This window comes from Amblyomma americanum, chromosome 1 (genome assembly GCF_052857255.1).
Source record: "Amblyomma americanum isolate KBUSLIRL-KWMA chromosome 1, ASM5285725v1, whole genome shotgun sequence".
NCBI lineage: Eukaryota > Metazoa > Arthropoda > Arachnida > Ixodida > Ixodidae > Amblyomma > Amblyomma americanum.
Window position 1 is genome coordinate 472,093,491 of NC_135497.1, and position 21,497 is coordinate 472,114,987.

Consider the following 21,497-nt stretch of genomic DNA (forward strand, 5'->3'; position numbering starts at 1 on the left):
GTAAAGTTTATTATAAGATTTCAAACCCAACCAGAAAGGCAAATCTGTCAAAATGTTTAGTTTTCAATCTGTCCGTAGTGATGCACTCTTCACCTTTATCCCCCTGCGGGATGTCCCTTCGGATGCTCGGGAACCCGTGGTGTCGCCACTCACCAATGTCTGAAAGCTGCAGACACCCCCCTGTGGGTCGGTGGCGTCCAAGCCCGTAGGAGCACTCACCAATGTTGCGAGGGCTGCCTGTCACAGGGAGTATCTGTTGTTGAACCGCCGTCATCGCTTCAGGTGACGCGGTTGTTACGACGCGAGTCTTGTCCTTCAATCTTTCCTCTTGATTATCTTTCAACTCCACTACTCTATGCACGTGGCAGCGAATGTGGTTCTGCTTGAGCCAGTGGGTAGGCTTCGTGCGCGTTCCTTTTCCTTCTTCCTTCAGTCTTAAAAACAACAACAATTCCGGCGTCTTCTGCGCTTATAATTATTGGTTTTTGGGGAGAGGAAATGGCGCAGTATCGGTCTCATATATCTTTGGACAACTAAAGCGCGTAGTAACGGAAGGGATAAAGGTGGGAGTGAAAGAACAGGGGAATAAAGAGGAGCCGTAGTGGAGTGCTCTGGAATATTTTCGACCACCTGCGGATATTTACCGTGCCCTGACATCGCATAGCACTCGGGCGCCTTAGCGTTTTCATCCATAAAAACGCAGTTGCCGCGGTCGGGTTCTAGCCTCGGTCGTATACAGCGCAACAATCAAGGTTGACACACTCTCCTCCTCACTAGACTTCTCTTACAACGCACGAACTTGAGAGAGAGACAAAGGAAAACAAAAACTTGATTATTAGAACGAAAGTGAGGACACGGGACTGGGTTCCCGCAAGCCCCAACTGCACTCAATGGTTTGTGTTCCTAAAGTCCATAACACTGGCAGCTCGGGCGCTAACAACGCGGATGTTGAAGCGTTACCTGGAACACAAGCTGGAGACATCCTTCCCACTCAGTCCCATGCGCTTAGTTTACCTTCTTGATCCGCCTTACACTTTTCTCTCTGTACTGTACCACCTGTCGATTTAGTACCGTCCCACTCTATAACTGTATCAGGGAATGCTCACATCCAATCTGTGTCCCACCCACTCAGTCACCACCCCTACCCTCTGGAAACCACCCACTCTAGACCCATCAGCCAGGGAACAGCCCTACCTGATAGACCAGGGCACTCTAAAAGGAAAGGCCTGAGGGTACATTGACTGAGCGACGGTCCTATCAGGTTTTATATTTTTAAGTCTCTTCTCTCTATCAGTTTAACAGGGTTGTGATTCACGCTTAAGATAGCGGTATTCTCCTGCACTCTCTTAACCTGCAACCACAAGGCAGCGCTTCTTCGGCGTCGCGTCAGCGTCGCGCCTGCTGGCGTCGACGCTCAGGGCCGGCTGAAGAGAGCAGCAAAACACATGAGAGCGTACGGATTCGCGTTGCTGCGCCGATCCGGTCGAGCGCAGTGTCCTGTGACGATTTTGGGCTAAACTGTCCAAATGCCGCATACTGCAACACGTCACAATAAAGAGTTAAAACAAATTTTTACACAGCGTGAAATGTCGAATTTTAAACTTCTTGACTTAAAACAGAATTTTGTTTGAGGTTTGCTTCAAAAAACATTATTTCTTGTGTACACGTGCTGAATGACATCGACAACAGCATCGACACAGTCACCAGACAGCAGCCTTCGGCGAGCCGCCTTGAAGCTTCTTCCTTCTTTTTCGAGACGCACGATGGGCAGAAAACTACAGTCGTTGCTTTTGAAAAAGAAGGTACTGCTTCTTATTATACTGCAGAAAAAGCAACGGCAGCGTAGAAGCTGGTGGGTGAGACCAGTATTTCAGCATCGCAAGCAGGAAGGACTGTATTTTACGGCGGTGACTAATTTCGTATATTTCAATTGCAGTCGCGTTTTCTCGTGCGCAAAACTGCCAAGAGATGCGGTGCTATTCTCTATTAGGTATATATATGACCAAACTTTATAGATCGCTCGAGCTGTGGCCGGCAGAGATAACATGTACAGACATGAGGGAGCTCTTCTAGAGCGCTCGAGCTGCGGCTGGCGGAGCAAAGATGCAAATTTTAACGCAGTTAGCGCTTTTCACATAGGTGCACGAATTATAAAATCGGAAGCGCAGTGCCCGCAACAAGGCAATCAACCGGCATAAGATTTTACGTTATTTCTCCCGCAGCACACCGCAAACGTGCTCTAGGCAAGCCTGATCAACGCTGTTGCTCAATATCAGTTGCTGGGCGAGTTGGTACTTCATGCGTTCATTCGCACAACGCGTGGTGTCTTCCCTCTTGTCCGTGTTCGTCTTCGCGCTATGTGAATGAAATCCCCTCTGTAGTGTTCAGGTGCTGACATCGAGGACGCGGTATTAAATCAATGCTACGGCGCATTTCATAATCAGATAAGCCTCGAATTTCGCATGATTTGAAATTCGAGGTTTTGTGTATCTTGTGTTTGTACCTGATGTATATTGCCACCGTACCCCTATCCTTTCTGTCGCTCTCCCCTTTTTTCCCCTCTCCTTGTTCTTTTTATCACGCTAGCTGCAGCTCAGGTGTTTCAGGTCTCGATGCCTTGCCGCTGTTAGCAACATCTTTTCCTTCCATTTCGTCCCTTCCTTCAAGACAAATGATTTGTTTCCCTTGAATTAGGGTTACTGTGCATTTTACTTTATTATAACCAACTTTTCATTTCCAAGTTTTCAGTCTGTATTTATAGAAGTGTCAATTTGCATTGGAGTTATATGCTTTTCATAAGCTGCTTTTTATTGCAGATGCAACGGATGAGCGAAGGGGAACATGATTTTTTTTAAGTACTACAGAATGTCACCGGAGATGTTTGACACCCTGTTGTCATTCGTGACCGATGACTTAACGCGGCAGTACGCCGTGAGGGAGCCGCTTGAGCCGGATGAATGGCTCGCAATAACCTTGAGGTTAGTAAACGGCCGAAACAAGCTGTATTCATATTTTCGCAACTGGCATTACAAGTAAAAATGGTGATAGTAGGGAAATATATTGAGGACAATGAGTTTTACTTGGCGCAAACAGGTTTATGTTAGCTTGCGTGGTGTGTTTAAGTCTAATACAGGGCTTTTTCTGTTAGAAGACGGCGTGACCCTTCCTGCTACCCACATGACTTGTGTTTGTATTTTGCAATATGCAGAGTACAAATTAGTTTATAGGTAATTCATGAGTATGCCAAGCCAGCCCTCTTATGCTCCCAGCACTTTAAAGTGTTATATGACCTGCGCCAAACTTTTACAAAGCGCCTCCTAACTGCAGTGCCTACCCTGGTAGTGCTCTGAAGTATTTGCTATTTTCCTGAGGCGTCCACCCAACACTTCTTGTATAGCAGTGGTTGGCATTCATGATCCTCTCCACCTCACCTTCCTCTCACTCTTAAAAGTGCAAGACATTAAATGGATAAACACAGAAATTCTTTCAGTGAAAATATCTTAAAAGTGAAGTACCGTTTTGTTTAATTATGATTACAGATTGCTGGTCACTGGCCAAAGTCAAAAGATGAAAAGACGTTTCGGGAGCACTACGACTCCCTTGTTCACTATGAAGCAATCGGCGCACGGATTTGTCCTTTTGTAGCACCCAGTAGCGTTTTTATATGATTTAGCATAAATAGGATGTAGAGTTCCGTCGTTCCTATTTAATGTGTTAGACGATGTCTGTATGATAAGGGACTCAAGATTCTGCCGTGCTGATGTGTTCTTTTCTGTTGTCAATATCTTTACTTGATCCCAGTTAATCTCGTGGCCGGATTCTTGCACATGCTCGGCGATGGCGTTAGATGCTGCTTTCCGGTTTCGGACGTCGTTCTGGTGCTCTCTCAGGCGTCTCCTGAAGTCCTTTGTTTCACCGATATATATTGTTGAGCAATCGGCGCAGTCTATCTCATATACAACACCTGGAAATCTTTCACGAGGGAGCTTGTCCTTCACCTTCACCAGTTCTGTTCGCACCTTGCCAGCGGGGACGTGCGCGATGTTGACGCCATGCTTGCGGAAAATACGTGCAAGCGCTTCGCTAATTCCCGCCACGTATGGGACAGCAGCTCGTTTTTCTTTTGGTTTTTCTGTGCTCTCGCGTTCTACGGAGGTAGGCTGATTCGCTGTCATTCTTCTTTCGGTGTTCCTGATGAAAGAAAGAGGGTAGCCGTTTCTTCGAAGATCCGACTCTATTCTTTTCATTTCGCTCTTTAGATCGGCATCTTGACTGCAGACCTGTCTGGCACGGTTGATCAGGGAGACAACCACAGACCGTTTGTGAGCGACTGGGTGCACAGAACTGAAATTTAAATATCTTCCAGTGTGCGTAGGTTTTGCGGTAAACATCAAATTCGAGGCCAGTCGGAGTACGGGTTACCGTGGTGTCCAGGAATGGGAGGCAGCCGTCGGTTTCTTCCTCAAAAGTGAACTTGAATGAGGGTTCAATGGAGTTAATTGGTCTAGAAAAAGGGCCATGTGCTTGCTCTCTAGGACACAGAAACAGTCGTCCACATACCTTAGAAATAATATTGGTCGCGGCTGGAAAGTGGTTAGGGCTTTGTTTTCGATGACTTCCATCGTGATGTTCGCCGCTGTCACCGAGATTGCTGCGCCCATTGCTGTTCCGAAGGTCTGTTGGTAAAAGGTGCCATTGTAAGTAAAATAGGTGTTAGCGAGACAGAAGCGCAATAGCTCGCAAAGCTCTGCTGCGTCGAAAGGGGTCCGATCTTGCCATGAGTCCTCATCTTCGAGACGTTGCCTGCAAGCTTCAACAGCCAGATTGACAGGAACGCTGGTGAACAGTGAACAGACGTCGAAAGACACGAGCATGTCGTTGTCTTCAGGGACAATGGCTTTTACCTTGTCGATGAAATCGGACGAGTTCTTGACGTTCGTTTCTGTCTTTACAACCAGTGGATCCAAAACACCGTGGATGTATTGCGACAGAGAGTGCACAGGAGACCTTCTGAAGTCTACTATTGGGCGTAGAGGGGTGCCTTCTTTATGAACCTTTGGAAACCCGTATATGGCGGGTGCCGAGCCGTTCGTGCAAAGCAGCTGATATTAGAGGCGCTTCATGGATGGTGGAAGGCCCTCGAAGATTTTTGCGAGCATTTTCTGAAGAGACGTCTGCACCTTTGTCGTGGGGTCTTTTGGTAGTCGGCGATAGGTATTCTCGTCCTGTAGCAAGGCTTCCATTTTTTCTTTGTACGAAGAGCGGTCAAGGATTACCGTGACATTCCCTTTATCCACAGGAAGGATTGCAATTTCATCATTAGCCTGTAGGCTACGAATTGCCTTGCGTTCGTCTTGAGGCAGGGAGTAGTCTGGTGACGTCTTCTTCATACGAGACAGCACACCTATCGCATTCGTCCTTACTTCGTCTTGAACTTCTCGGTTCAGGAGTCGCACCGCTCCTTCGACGGCACAAGCAACCTTTCGTGGGTTCGGAACTTTCCCTTGGTTGAAGTTCAAACCTCGGCTGAGTAGCTTGGCCTCAGCAGGTTTCAGACTGTAGGATGACAGGTTCTTTACTTCGAAGATCGTTGTTGACCTAGTGCCTGTTTTTTTTCAGCAAGTAACGCTTGCATCTTCTGTTCTTGCGATTTCGAGTGCTTATCCATTTCGAGTGCTTAACGACGTCCGAAACCGGAAAGCAGCATCTAACGCCATCGCCGAGCATGTGCAAGAATCCGGCCACGAGATTAACTGGGATCAAGTAAAGATATTGACAATAGAAAAGAACACATCAGCACGGCAGAATCTTGAGTCCCTTATCATACCGACATATTCTAACACATTAAACAGGAACGATAAAACTTTACATCCTATCTATGCTAAATCATTAAAAACGCTACTGGGTGCTACAAAAGGTCGAATCCGTGCGCCGATTGCTTCATAGTGAACAAGGGAGCCGTAGTGCTCCCGAACCGTCTTTCCATCTGACTTTGGCCAGTGACCAGCAATCTGCATCAACATGACTCCTGACCAGACGGTATGCCGTCAAACCCTCGACTACATCAATCTGCGCCATCAGTTTGGACAACCGGTCATCGCCGGAATTCGTCGTTTTGTAAGCATCTCCGGCAGCCTCGCTGCATTTCGCACGCATTTGCACTTCAAGCTCAATTGCAAGTCTTCTCAAGTTATACCGAAATCATTGCGTCTGAAGAAACCCGTGAAAACCCGCTTCGGTATCCAGGTCGTCGCAAAGGCCGAACGTCAACTGCTCCAAGCACGGATAGAAGAATGCAAGCTAACAAAGAAACGCCTCGAGACGGACTTGTTCTTCGCGAAACGTCAGCTGGAGTCGTAGAAAAAAGCTGCCCAAGGGCAGCTTTTTTCTACGATTCCTCCATCTGTAGTGCTAGATGGGAAATAAACTTTAATTTGATTTGATTTGATTTGAGTTCATCGCTCCGGAAATTCTCGCCAGCGTTCAATTAGTCGCCAACCAGGAAATGCGCAGAAGAATGGATAAGCACTCGAAATCGCAAGAACAGAAGATGCAAGCGTTACTTGCTGAAAAAGAAACAGGCACTAGGTCAACAACGATCTTCGAAGTAAAGAACCTGTCATCCTACAGTCTGAAACCTGCTGAGGCCAAGCTACTCAGCCGAGGTTTGAACTTCAACCAAGGGAAAGTTCCGCACCCATGAAAGGTTGCTTGTGCCGTCGAAGGAGCGGTGCGACTCCTGGACCGAGACGTTCAAGACGAAGTAAGGACGAAGGCGATAGGTGTGCAGCCTCGTATGAAGAAGACGTCACCAGACTACTCCCTGCCTCAAGACGAACGCAAGGCAATTCGTAGCCTACAGGCTAATGATGAAATTGCAATCCTTCCTGCGGATAAAGGCAATGTCACGGTAATCCTTTACCGCTCTTCGTACACAGAAAAAATGGAAGCCTGGCTACAGGACGAGAATACCTATCGCCGACTACCAAAAGACCCCACGTCAAAGGTGCAGACGTCTATTCAGAAAATCCTCTCAAAAATCTTCGAGGGCCTTCCACCATCCATGAAGCGCCTCTACTATCAGCTGCTTTGCACGAACGGCTCGGCACCCGCCATATACGGGTTTCCAAAGGTTCATAAAGAAGGCACCCCTCTACGCCCAATAGTAGACTTCAGAAGGTCTCCTGGGCACTCTCTGTCGCAATACATCCACGGTGTTTTGGATCCACTGGTTGTAAAGACAGAAACGAACGTCAAGAACTCGTCCGATTTCATCGACAAGGTAAAAGCCATTGTCCCTGAAGACAACGACATGCTCGTGTCTTTCGACGTCTGTTCACTGTTCACCAGCGTTCCTGTCAATCTGGCTGTTGAAGCTTGCAGGCAACGTCTCGAAGATGAGGACTCATGGCAAGATCGGACCCCTTTCGACGCAGCAGAGCTTTGCGAGCTATTGCGCTTCTGTCTCGCTAACACCTATTTTACTTACAATGGCACCTTTTACCAACAGACCTTCGGAACAGCAATGGGCGCAGCAATCTCGGTGACAGCGGCGAACATCACGATGGAAGTCATCGAAAACAAAGCCCTAACTACTTTTCAGCCGCAACCAAAAATATTTCTAAGGTATGGGGACGACTATTTCTGTGTCCTAGAGCGCAAGCACATGGCCCTTTTTCTAGACCACCTGAACTCCATTGAACCCTCAATCAAGTTCACTTTTGAGGAAGAAACCGACGGCTGCCTCCCATTCCTGGACACCACGGTAATCCGTACTCCGACTGGCCTCGTATTTATTGTTTACCGGAAACCTACGCACACTGGAAGATATTTAAATTTCAGTTCTGTGCACCCAGTCGCTCACAAACGGTCTGTGGTTGTCTCCCTGAACAACCGTGCCAGACAGGTCTGCAGTCAAGATGCCGATCTAAAGAGCGAAAGGAAAAGAATAGAGTCGGATCTTCGAAGAAACGGCCACCCTCTTTCCTTCATCAGGAACACCGAAAGAAGAATGACAGCGAATCAGCCTACCTCCGAAGAACGCGAGAGCACAAAAAAAAACAAAAGAAAAACGAGCTGCTGTCCCATACGTGGCGGGATTTAGCGAAGCGCTTGCACGTATTTTCCGCAAGCATGGCGTCAACATCGCGCACGTCCCCGCAAGCAACTTGCGAACAGAACTGGTGAATGTGAAGGACAAGCTCCCTCGTGAAAGATTTCCAGGTGTTGTATATGAGATAGACTGCGCCGTTTGTTCATCAATATATATCGGTGAAACAAAGGACTTCAGGAGACGCCTGAGAGAGCACCAGAACGACGTCCGAAACCGGAAAGCAGCATCTAACGCCATCGCCGAGCTTGTGCAAGAATCAGGCCACGAGATTAACTGGGATCAAGTAAAGATATTGACTACAGAAAAGAGCACATCAGCACGGCAGAATCTTGAGTCCCTTATCATACAGACATCGTCTAACACATTAAACAGGAACGATGGAACTCTACATCCTATCTATGCTAAATCATTAAAAACGCTACTGGGTGCTACAAAAGGACGAATCCGTGCGCCGATTGCTTCATAGTGAACAAGGGAGCCGTAGTGCTCCCGAAACGTCTTTTCATCTTTTGACTTTGGCCAGTGACCAGCAATCTGCATCAACATGACTCCTGACCAGACGGTATGCCGTCAAACCCTCGACTACATAATTATGATTACGCCCATATACTGAGGAGGAGGGTGCGGCAGCATGGCAGCACTCCTAGTTGCAAATATAAAGTACACATCATACTGATGTTAATAAGTGTTTATGCTCATAGTAGAATAATTCTCCTTTAAGGGATACTCAAAGAAGTCCTTGTTTATAGATGAACAAAAGACTAGTTAATTTTGGCCACTAAATAGTGCGAGGTCATCTGGACGCAGTAGCACAATTCCCTCCACAGTTTTAGTACTGCAAAACAAGCTTTGTGCAGCCTTCGTGAAACTCTTACAGGCCACATGCACAGCAATGTAAAAATTGGAAGCCAAAATTAGTGCTGCATTGTGGTATATAGTGTACAATAAATGGCTTTGTAAAAATAACCAGACTGCTGTTGTCACTTCGCAAATTGCACAGGCGATTAGCACATTGCTGTTTTTAATGAAATACTTTAAAAAGTAAACTGAAAAATGGATGAAGAGGATTCATATTGTGAAACTTATCCTTGTTCCTTAGCTACTTAGCGACAGGACAGGACATCAAGGATATTGAACTGGCCTGCAGAGTTGCATTGAAAAAGCTCGTGTCACCATCCACTTCTGTTGTCGGATAATCTGGGCCAGACTAAAGGACCAGTTCATGAAGGTGAGAATCATCTAGTATCATTAAACCTGTTTAGTAATGAAGCTGTTGTTGTGGTGACTAATTACCAACAGGCTATAGACATACTGGTGTTATCTTTTTCAATATCTGAAGAGATTCTGATTTCGTTATTTGAATAGTATATTGTCATTGTTGTTTGGTGCATAATAAGGAAGCAAGTACTCATTAGCATCCACCCAAGTGCACCTATATGACTATACACGAAAGCTATACAGCTTTCTCAGAAACTTTGTAGTTAAAGAAAAAATTTTTTCTGGTTTGGGGTTCGATCCCGGGGCCATGCTTCATCAGAGCAGTTGCTCTGCCAGATAAGGTAACCGGGATGCCAAGCTTATGGCAGGGCTAGAGAGACTTGATCAGTAACTCGAAGTGGGAACAGTGTTTTTCAAATGTTTAGGGTATCCCCCAGGTAAGGTAGATTTGTAATAAGGGAGTAATTGCTCGGCACTCATTGGCGTCCACCCAAATACAGCCATCCGACATATACACAGCCTTTTTATTGTCAGCTTTATGTGTAGAAGCCCTTATTGCCGTAACAACCTGTGCTCATTGTCCATACTTTCCATTACGCATTAGCAGCGCAAGCAATCCTGTGCTCATTATGAAGGGCTCATGTGCTGACGGAGCGTGTGGTCGAGCTGGGAACCGCTTCTTTGCATTGCAGTCCTAGTACTGCAGCATATCTCTCGTCCTTGTTGCAATTTACTTGGCAGAAAAAAACATGCAGGTACTATATGATTCATTTTTTTACCATTGCCTACAGTTGGCATAAGAACGGTTGAGCCACTTACAACAGTAACGAGACTGTTTTGTTTGTGCTGTTCACAGGTGCCATCAGAACGTGATTGGGTGGAGATTGCCGAGGCTTCAAGAAGCAATGGCAATTTCGGAACTGTTTGGGGGCCGTTGATGGTAAACATGTTGCCATCACGGCGCCTGCTAACACTGGAAGTGCTTACTTCAACTACAAGGTAAACATATTGGTTTAAGCAAATTTAAGCCCTTCGTGCATCTAATCAACTTACCAGTTATTCTTGGCAAGCTGTTGGCAAACTGCATATAATTATATGTATAGCTCATTCGCTAACCACTGAAAGTTATTAAAACATACCCGTGATATGCGTTTAAGTAATTCGCCAATGACAATGTTTTCAAGCAGCTAGCTGTTTAGTTGTGCGAAATAAGGTATTTTTTTTCTGAGAGGAATATTGGGGAGCAGTACAGTGTGTTGACAAGTTACACTTTTTACATTCTCTCACGAGTGTGAATTGTCATGTTTTAGTGTTGCACCTCTGAGCAAAGCTGTGATAGCTTAAATTGGTCAGGTGTATCTGAGGCCTGCAGTGTGGTTCTCTAATGCAGCAGACCAAATAGTTTCACGTGTCAGTGCGTTAGGTAATGCATTAGAACTGCTGGTCACAAGACTACCTTTAAGGCACATGTACATTGGTAAGGGGCTACCTCGATGTGATGACATTGCCATGAATGCAGTGATTTATTCAGTCAACCTTTAAATAACACTTACGCTATGATATGAACCACATAAAACGATACATAATTTTCAGTGGAACGTTTTCTTTGGCTAGACATGTAAGACAAAAGCGTGGATGGAGCACCATGTGGAATTAAATGCCCAGAAAATAGTTTTATAATTCAATTTCTAGTCTTATGCAGTTTCAGCTTTAACACCCGAGCGGTGGCTATGGCAAATTGTATCCCAGGTCACGTGAGGTGTTACAAAAATCCTGCAATATAATGGAACTTCATTGTTTTCACTGGTTTTCCAGCTTGAAAACAAAAGTATGAATTACATCAAATAAACAAGCGACTATAATATTGCAGTTTATTTAAGGCCTTGTGGCCCAGTATGACATTATAGCCATTCTCGGAACTAAATGAGTTGTGGGGTTGAATGTACTGAACCGACACTTGAACTTTGAGGCATGCAGTGGTGAATGGCTGTAGATTAATATAGACCACCTGAGCTTCTATAACGTGCGCTGACAGCGACATTGAACCGGCAGTCCCCTGACTCAGTATCTGACTGCCCTGACTACGAAGCCGCTGCGATGGGTCAGCTCTTGTTACTGAGAATGGAACAAGATGACAGAGGAAATTCAGTTATAAATTATTTTGCCCAGTGTAGGTAAATTTTTTGTATCAATTTCTTTACTAATGTGATATACGTCATTGGAAGGAAAGAAACACTCTGTACCGGTGATTTTTTTTACTAAACCTGACAATAGGATATTTACAATTTGTATTTGCAGTTGTTGGAGTACACGGTGTTAAAAAAATATTTTAAACCACAAGATGACCATGACATTTACACTATCGTTCACATATTTGATTTTGTCTTAAAATTAATCTGCACTTTTGGTGCGTCGACATTCTGGGTGTAGTAACTGGGGGGAGGGGGCATATCTCCTGCGCACCTCCTTTCTATTTGTCTTTTTTTTTGCACTGTAGACAGATGCAACTTCAGAACAATGCGGAAAACGCCCCTCAGAGCAGGCCCTCCAGCCAGTGGTGTCGACCGTTTGACATGTCACGTTTATTCCCCTAGCATGGTATCACGGGTGGCTAGCAGGTGGGATGAACATAGATGAACATAGATAGATGAATGGGATGAACATAGACACCATGACACTTGACGACCCTTTTAGAAGTGCTTGCTGCTTCATTCTAGATATGTTCAGAACTATAATATACCTGAAGTGTCTGAAAATTCTTGCTGCCTGTAAACACGCTTAGAGGGCTTGTGATGTTATTGTAATAAATATCTCGGAAAGGTTGCCGTACACCTGCTTTTTTCTTGCATGATCGGGGATGGCTTTAATACAGGCTAACTTTCTACATAAATCCAGTGTAGCTAATTTCAAATTTAATGCTACACTAAGGCGAGTAGGCAGCATTCATTATTTTACCAGCTAAAACTGCATTCATTGCATCTGGCTTACATGGTTGTGGTAACTCTGCTTCTCTGCATTTCAGCACACTTTCACTATTGTCCTAATGGCCATCGTAGATAGTTTCTATAAGCGCGTCCACATCGATGTTGGTGCCGAAGGCCGCCAGAGCGATGGTGGTGTTCTCAAGAATTCAGTTTGGAAAAGCTCTGTTTGCTGGCGAGCTTGGTCTTCCACTGGGCTCCCAGCTACCCTGAACAGGAAAGATTGCTCCATATGCCTTCTTTGGAGACGATGCTTTCCAGCTGCGGAAGGACTTCATGCGGCAATTCCCTGCTATGCAGCTTCAGGATGAGAAGAGAATTTTCAAATATAGGCTTAATAGAGCAAGGTATGTAATCTCATTTCTTTTGGATGATGTCAATTGATTTATGTTCTAGATATGTGCAGTTAATGTTGCAGGCGTCAAGGAACAGTGCATAATTTTTTTATGAAGCAATCTTAAAAAGTCTTGCAAGAACTGAGTCTTTTTCTGTCATAAATATCTATGGAAGTGCGCAGATTGCCTGCAGTAGTAAAAAAATTGCTACTTAATCGTATGCTTTTGATACCGTGGGTTTCTGACATTTTGCACTGTGTGTTTACACGATATGTACCTAATTTGAAAGGCACAACTGCTTAACATTCCCTTCATGTTCTCACAAATGTGCTGAGTGCAGGCATTGCGTAAGGAATGTAATTCCGGGGATATAAAAATGCAGAAGACAAGGCAATATATATGAAAACATGAGTGCATCAGGATAAGGAGACTATATGGCATGCATCTGTGCTGCAAGAGAAGAACGGCTAAATTTTAGTTCTTTGCAAAACGCGACTTGTATTCCGTGGGATCGCATAACTGCATATTGTTTCATTATTTGCTGTTATTAAACATAGCGGAGACGTGCAAAATATATACGTATACTTGATAGTGTAATGCCTGCTGTCTGCGAAAAGTACCGGTGTGATGTATGCCTCACCCTTTTGAATAGCAGCTACTGTGTGTGTACAGCTGGCATGCTGTAATCTGGTATACATTTACATTAGTACACCTCCGCTGTGTTTAAAACACTCCAATCTCGCCATCAGTTTGAATCTATGTCACTGCTACATGCACTTTCGTATGTTTTTCTTTCCTCACATGTTCATGTTTCCTTTTCATGTTCTCACAAAGGTGCTGAGTGCAGGCATTGCGTAAGGAATGTAATTCCGGGGATATAAAATTGCAGAAGACAAGGCAATATATATGAAAACATAAGTGCATCAGGATAAGGAGACTATATGGCATGCATCTGTGCTGCAAGAGAAGAACGGCTAAAAAAAGGGCTTCATAGTTTTATTTTTTTTGCAAAACGCGACTTGTATTGTGTGGATCACATAACTGCATATTGTTTCATTATTTGCTGTTATTAAACATAGCGTAAACGTGAAAAATATATGCGTATACTTGATAGTGTAATGCCTGCTGTCTGCGAACAGTACCGCTGTGATGTATGCCTCACCCTTTTGTATAGCAGCTACTGTGTGTGTACAGCTGGCATGCTGTAATCTGGTATACATTTACATTAATACACCTCCGCTGTGTTTAAAACACTCCAATCTCGCCATCAGTTTGAATATATGTCACTGCTACATGCACTTTCGTATGTTTTTCTTTACTCTTTCAATCTGAGGCAATGTTATTGAAACAGGAGATGTGCAGAAAATGCATTTGGCATAATTACTGCTAGGCGGAGAATTCTGTTAAGAACAATCTACCTTCACCCAAAGAACGTGGACTACGTAGTCAAGGCAACCTGCATCCTCCACAACTTTATTCTTACCTTCAATTCCCAAGTTAATGGGTATGCGGATAAAGAGGACAACTTGGGCAATGTAGTGCAAGGACGATGGCGCCAAAGTCTGGAATCTGTACACTTGACGGGCCAGAGCCCAGATACTTTCCTCTTGAAAGTACTCATGCCCGGAACTTCCCGTGAGAAGCTTCTGATGTCAGGAACCTGTTACTGGCATATTTCTGCAGCCCTTCTGGTGAGGTACCATGGCAGTGGACCAAGCCTGGAATTTCCAAGGCTACCTGCCTCAAGAGCCTTAGTGACCAGCGGCTTCTTCCTCTACTGTGATAGTATGTTGTGCAATATAACATGTACACTAAATTTCAGTACTGTTTTGAGAACCGACATTGATTGTCATTATAACCCAGGGCCACACCCATGATGATTTTGGTTTTTAGGGTTTGCAATTGCCACTAAGGGGCACACAGAAGAAATTGAGGTTGGTGTGTATCCACCTCGCGGTCGTCCCAAATCACTGTCACTGAAAACTGCTTTTCTAAGGAAGAAAATAAAAAAATACAATGTAGTGAAGTTGTGGCCCATCGATACGCCGCCCGACAATATAGACAAATAGAACTATCGCCAAGTTTTCTGCGGAATGAATTTTGTCATTATCTTATTTATGCCTTCTTAATGTGGAAACAATGGACCGGGTGAAAAAGCATGAGATATGGGGCCTATGTACTTCTAACACATCAATATAGACAGCAGTGCCCTCATGAAACCCTCTCTCCACCCTGCAAGCTAGAAAATTATTTTGGACCCCTCCCGAAAAAACGCCTGGCTACATGCCTGGTCTGAACAGACCCAAAGAGATATTTTCTTGCCTATATTTCAAGTGCAGCCCACCGTCTAAGCACAGTGCAAATGCGTTAGTGATGCCTTTTTTTCGGTTTCATGCTTTACTACGACAAGGGGCCCAGTAGATGTGCTTAAGATTAGCTGCATTGCATTATTGGATGACAAACTCTGCAGCTTGTACTACATTGAAAGTTGTATACGGCAGCTATCAGCTGTATGAGGAAAGCCATGTACTTACATTTTATGGGATGTAAATAGTCGAAGCAGAAGACACGTTATTAAGCCATGGTGTGCCGTCACGCACGTCACTGACACTAGGCAAATCAAACTGCACATAGTTTAATTATGATGGCGACCAGAATAATGCACTTCTAGCTCCTGATATTTTGTTCAACTTCATCTTCAGTGCCCACAAATATGTACAGAACCAGACCTAAATCAAACTATGAATACTTTTTCTTCCAGGTTAGTTATTACGGACGATTCGCAGTATGGGCAGTTTTGGCGGAAACCAAGGTCTCCGCATAGACAAGGGGTGACTGTTATGTCAGAGCCAAATGAAACACAAACAAGGCAGTCGAATTAAAGACAGCAAAACGAGATTTCAGGTGAAGAAGCTTGAACAATAAACCACTCGAGTTTTACTTCTGTGGTGTAACAATCACAACCTGGAGGTGTTTATGGAGCCTACCTCTGTTTCTTCTGCACCAGCTAATATTGTTTAGTTGCTGTGCTTGTATTACACCTGTTTGCACTTCACTTCACATTGATAGTATGAATGCGTCACGAATATAAGCCATTTTGCTAGCAAACTTTGTGATGGCAAGGCCAAGGTTAGGTGATCATTAATTTCTTTCAATCCTAACATCACATCTTTGAAATAAATTTTTAGAAAACAAGGCTCCCCTTTAAAAAATATTTTATTTGCCAAAAAAAACGTGAACATTACCACAAATTCGCACAAAAACGCAAACTTAACGGACCTGTCCTCAGTGTTTCTTTTTACATTCCCAACTTTTGACACATTACATCAACTGGTTTAGGTATGTAGAAAGGGTGACTATGCAGTACAACTGGCTTGGCCGTAATTTTTTTTTTGCACCCTGCATACAAGTTAAATTTAAATTAGGTGCACTCCATGCATGCAGACCTGAAAAAAATTATCATAAATGCTCCAAGAAGCACTGTTTGCATCATGATGCAGTTTTGTATTTACTGATGGCAAAACGAGTTGTCCAGAGGGTGGGTTTTTGTTTTCTTTTCACTCAGCTTCGAGAATGGTTTTGTAGTTTTCATTTACCCTAATGTCATCCTCATGTGACCTACCTTGAACAACAGATATGCATACTCTGTAAGATGAAAATTATGGAACATGAAATTATGGAGATCATTTCATGCAGGAGACAAGCTGGGTTTATTCGGAAAATACTTGCAATACCTGCACAACTCTCAGCTGCATCTCAATCCTCCTTTCTGGTTTAACTCTCCTCCTGTTGGGCAACAATGACATAGCGAAATGTTCATCCACATCCTGTGGTGTAATATTTCTAATTTGTGCTGAGACCTGTTCCAGCTCTTCACGGAAAGACTCATGTTTTCTTTTCTTCTGCAGTGGTCTGGCTTCTGGTGCAGGAGGAGGTGGTGTTAGCGACGGCGGCTCGTCCAGCAAGCTCTGGTTATCTGGCGCGACAGCCATATCCTTCGCTATCATCTGTTCAGTGGTAAATGCTCCTCCTGCCTGGCCCTGGCTGTTCTCAATTGGTGGAATCGACACAGGCTCCATGTAACAGTAGCCTGTGACAATGATCTGAAGGAGAACCTGTGCTGTCATGTTGCCGGATGTTCTGTAATTATGCATAGTAAAATAAAACAGTGCAAGACATGTGCATTCAGAATTCTGAAGAGATGTGCCACATTTGTGTTGTTCAGCAAAGTAAAAGAAGCCCAACTTCTAAACCTGCTTTTTATACCCAAGGAAGAACTATTGTTGGCAAGAATACTCCAGGCATTCCCCCTGAGGCATTCCACATGCCATGGTAAGTGTAATGGGAAAGAAATATAAATAAGCTACAGTAGCCAATCCTCATACTGGTTTACGAAATTTTCCAAAAAGAATTTGGGCATGCACTTGTAGCATGCAGCAAACAGGTTAAAATTTTCTTTTATTTCCATGCCGAAATTCTACAGTGCAACTATGTACATCTAAAAGCAACTGTTAATCATCATTCACTATCCTAGGGAGGCTGGACTGGGCTCTTTTTAAGTTAGGCAGTGACAGTGGCACAAATAAAAGAGGAGACCAAGTGCAGAGGGAGAAAAAAAATTCAGCGTGTGATAGGCGCTGCATTTGCAACGTGGCATGGAACAAAGCGCTGCAAGTGCATGATGTGCTCCCGCTTGGGCCTCTGCTAATGTCAACACTTATGTCAACCACGCCGCGCCAGTCACATGAATTAACCTTGTGTAGCGAAGGTTTGACAGACACCCTATTTCATTACACTTAGGCAAACATTGCTGCCAGCACATTACTTACAACATTATTCAAAGCCGCTCTCTGTCTCGGAGATCTCTCAACACTTTCCCTGTTTGAATCTGCACCAAACCCTGGCCAATCTCCCACCGTGGGTATGCGCCATCGTATTTCAGGCAACAACAACTCTCAACACTAAGCAGTATCAGGCCCAACAACAGGAAGGCATCAAACTGATGAGGTTTTATTTGCGTGCACTGATTAGAACATGCATCAGACTTACGGCCTTCCTTCCACGCCGTCTCGCAAAAACATTATTTGGTCATAATATGCCCATGACCCATCTCTGTTGACCGATTCCTGGGCATCTTCAGCTCCCGCACCACTTTTCTGACTCTCCTTGTTCGCAACGAGAATCCGGCGAAACTTGTCTCTCAAATATTTCCACCGCTTTTGCATTAAATTCTCTGAAATAAAGTCATTCAGAAGTTTCATCAAATCCGAACACTCGGTCAAGCGGAGAGCAATGCAAATACGCTTACCTGCGTTAGGTACATTCGGTAGCACGGCGGCGGCAACATCGGCCCACAGGATATTCTTTTTCAGCCTGTTTTTGTGGTCTTTGTGCTTTACTTGCAAAAGCACTGGTCTGCATTCGACATTCCATGAGCGACAGCGCCATGCTCGCACGATGCAGATGACAACCACACAAACAAAATGCGCCGACGGGCAAGTAGGATAAGAAGGATTCCGGAAGTCGACTTCTGCTTCACCGTTCCTCATTAGTTCCCACTTGAGAAGCACTTCCGGCGTAGACGCCGAGATCTGGCCTCGCCAGATATCTGCGCCCGTCTGCGTCGCCTCGTTCCGAGCGCAAGCATTTCGCCTCCGGGGGCGCCGGTAGACGAGGCGCTGACGCGGCGCCGAAAAAACGCTGCCATGTGGTTACCGCTTTAAGTCTTTTCCGCTGAATTGTTCCCCAGAGTGATGCATTTATCATGCCTTTCTTTTTTTCAAGAATGCCTTATCCTCTGAGGATCCTATAATTCGCTGAAAGCCTTCAGCTTGGTCTAGTGAATCCCACGGCACAAAGAGAATTTATTTCGCAAAAACCAACAATTCAGAACTTTTATTGTGTCGCCGAGGTTATTGTTCAAGTATACCGAAAACAATCATGAAATCGAAAGAAGAATTACTGGAAGCGCACGCGTAACTGAAATTTATTACGGCAAGTCAGAAATAAATACAACAAACCATGCACTGCATGGGAGAGAGTGGCAGCCTGACATCACAGCCACCGGAACGAGCGTTCACACGAACGAACTGTAAAGAACGCTAAGCCGCACTGTAAGGCGCGAATAAACCGGCCGAACACACTCCTCAAAGTGGGGGTCAGCGCAAAAACAAGGAGGTTGGAGGGAGGTGTTATTTCCTCAACCCTAATAACACGTGAAACCACTTGGGAGGGAATAGCACGTCAAGGTTCGCATCTCCGGCCTGCTCTCTCGTATAAAGAAGAAACGAGTGTGCGCCGTGATTTCCCAAGCTAGACGCCACATCAGGCGAGCGACGGAATACTCAAAAAAGACGTACGGTACCGATCGCTTGGTACGATACCCGACGCCGCGATACGTTGCCGCATTGGAAGGACACCCCACTGTTGTCTCTTCCATTCCAGGTCACGAACTGTTGTGGGAATTGAGCTCGCGGAAACGCTCTCCATTACGATGAGCAGTGCGCCTTCGGTCATCACGGCTGAGTCGCACTCACGGGATCAGCTCAAGTAATACGCACAGCTGGAGAGTCAGTCATTTCGAATTAATGCAGGTCGGCTGCCAAGACCAACCGGAAGCCTGCGGCACCGCTGTAGAACGCCTGCGGTCTCTCTTCCTGAGGACCTGTATGCGGGCCTGGCACGAACGCTCGCCGAGCTGAGCTCAGCTATTGCAGAAGCAGCGGACACCGCGGATAAGACGCGTTTGCGACGTGCATGCCCACCCACTTGCGCAGAGTGCCAGAGCTACCGTGGTTACACAAGGCAGCCCGAGCCAACCTCTGTTCTCTGAAAGGGTACAGTAAGTGACGCGCAATGAGCGCCGTACCCGTGCCAGATGAAGGCGCCGGGCAGGGAGGCAAGGATACCGGCTGTTGGCCACGCCCTTACGCTGACTCGAGCTGCGTAGAGGGCAAAGTAGTAGGCATCAGTCTTCACCAGGGAGAGCTTGGCTCCCAAACAGCCGGCAGCCTTGGACCAAGCCGAAGAAGGAGCCGCTAGAGCCAGTGGGGCCCTGTAATAGGGGCTTCACCCGCAAGAACCTCAGTCAGCTATTTTAATAAAATTTTTATTCCTCCTCCTTCTCCTTGGCTCCCAGAGAAAGATCAAATTGTGGCCGCTAACGTGAGCGCGCTTAGAGTTCGAGCGACGACATCCCACCTACGGGGAGACAAGCCGCTCTGTTCGAACAACACTCCAAGCACGCTCACTGCATCCAAGAAAGGGATCTAAATTTGCGGAGGGCCACAAAAAGATCTTAAGCGGAGGGCATGGCTCTACGACGTATTACGCTCCGCCACGGGCAGTGCTGCATGTGTGGCGACAGAGGTCAGAAAATAACGGATGCTTTCCGTCTCCCTCCCAAGAAAAGAAACCAATTTTGAAAGTCGAGTGCGATTGAAGCCTATCGATTTCTTTAAAGGGGCCTCACGTTCCGACACACAACAGTCTACGCTACAATAGCTGCTTTCGAGCCTCCTGCTATGATTCGTTTGGTGTATGAGGGAAACTTATTTTCGCGGCCGAAAATATTTTACACCTCGTTTCTACACGAAATGTGAAACACCTTAAAGCGTAACTGTCGATGATTTCCAATTTAAAATGGTTTGTCGTAACTACTGTGATTTAATTTGTTTTTATTGACTCAGTGTGATAAAATCGCTTTTTTAAGAAAGAAGATAGTGCAGCAACTGCGCCACTTCCAGGTGCATACCTTAGCCGCACAATGATAAAAGTGAGGAAGGAGAGACTTCAATTCAAAAAGCAAGACTATCAGCATCAAAAACTTCAACAAAGAACTGAGGAATTTGAGCACGCTGGCTCCCGGGCCCTAGGCCCTGTGGGGGAGGATCCACCGGGAAATGAGAAAATAGATGGAGAACAGAAGCCAGAGGTTCGGGAGAGAGAGTACAGGGCGAAGTAAGGACTAAAGAGAGATAGTGAGAAAGAGTGAGAGAAGAGGAGAGAGTGTGTGTTTGTGATTTGGGCCAAAGGGTTTCCTGCCGATTGCTGAGGGACTTCTGCATGGCGGGTTAGCTGACGTGAGGCACTGCAGGCCTGCGTAAGCTCGCTGAGAGTATGCACGCGTTCCTTCGTGAACCCCGCGTCAGCGGCCGCTAAAGCCTGGTTTAAAAAACCTCGGCCTAAGAGGTCGGCGGCCTCGTTTCGAGGATTCCGGGTGTATGCGAACAAACCCATTCGCTCCACATGAAGCGGCGGGGTGCACCAGGTAAGACCAGCAAGGAAAAGGCACCAACTCGAACTCGGCCTATTGCGAAATTTCTGATTGCAGTTCTTGAATAGGTTAAACCATAGCAGGCTTTTGTGTTGATATGTTGACAATGGCGAGGGCAATGACGGCTTCTTTTGCGGCTTCTGGGGCGGTGTCTGTGAGGATAGTGTGTGTGTACTGATGAGGTTAATGTGTGGTCAAACACGAAAGTGACCGCTTCATCGCCCGTGTAGGCTCCGTCTGCCCGTACGGCATCTGTTTCGAAGCCGTAAATTTCGTGGAGTGTTTCAGCACTCGCTCTAAGGCGTTGATTGCGGATTTTTTGGTGCGTGTTACGGAGGAGCCCCTTAGTGAGGAGTTCTTGGTGTAGGGGTCTTGGTATGAAGAGTAATGTTGGATCATTGGGTGGTATCAGGATTTAAAAGCAGTGCAGAATATTCCGGGAAGAGCCGATTAATGTCAATCGAAAATACTGTGCTTGCCGAGCGCGTGTTCAAGCGCCCCAATTGTGTTGTGAAGGTCTATTTGTAGGATTCGGTCGGTAAGTGTACTTATGGGAAGGTACAAGGCGACCTTGT

General features: G+C 45.5%; 1 protein-coding gene across 1 annotated transcript; it reads right to left on the reverse strand.

The window, feature by feature from the left end:
- Positions 1-15,852: 15,852 nt before the first annotated feature.
- On the reverse strand, positions 15,853-18,247 carry LOC144104685 (uncharacterized). The gene is made up of 3 exons (XM_077637826.1): positions 17,956-18,247; positions 17,697-17,880; positions 15,853-16,787 (listed from the first exon to the last, which is right to left on the reverse strand). The coding sequence occupies exons 1-3, from the start codon at positions 18,194-18,196 to the stop codon at positions 16,358-16,360; spliced, it is 855 nt and encodes a 284-aa protein (XP_077493952.1). The 5' UTR covers positions 18,197-18,247; the 3' UTR covers positions 15,853-16,357.
- Between the last annotated feature and the right edge of the window lie 3,250 nt (positions 18,248-21,497).

Coding starts and splice junctions, on each gene's coding strand:
- LOC144104685 (XM_077637826.1), bottom strand. CDS start 18,196: ATGAGGAACGGTGAAGCAGAAGTCGACTTCCGGAATCCTTCTTATCCT. Junction 17,881..17,955: donor ACCGAATGTACCTAACGCAG/GTAAGCGTATTT, acceptor ACTTTATTTCAG/AGAATTTAATGCAAAAGCGG. Junction 16,788..17,696: donor GACGGCGTGGAAGGAAGGCC/GTAAGTCTGATG, acceptor GCATAATTACAG/AACATCCGGCAACATGACAG.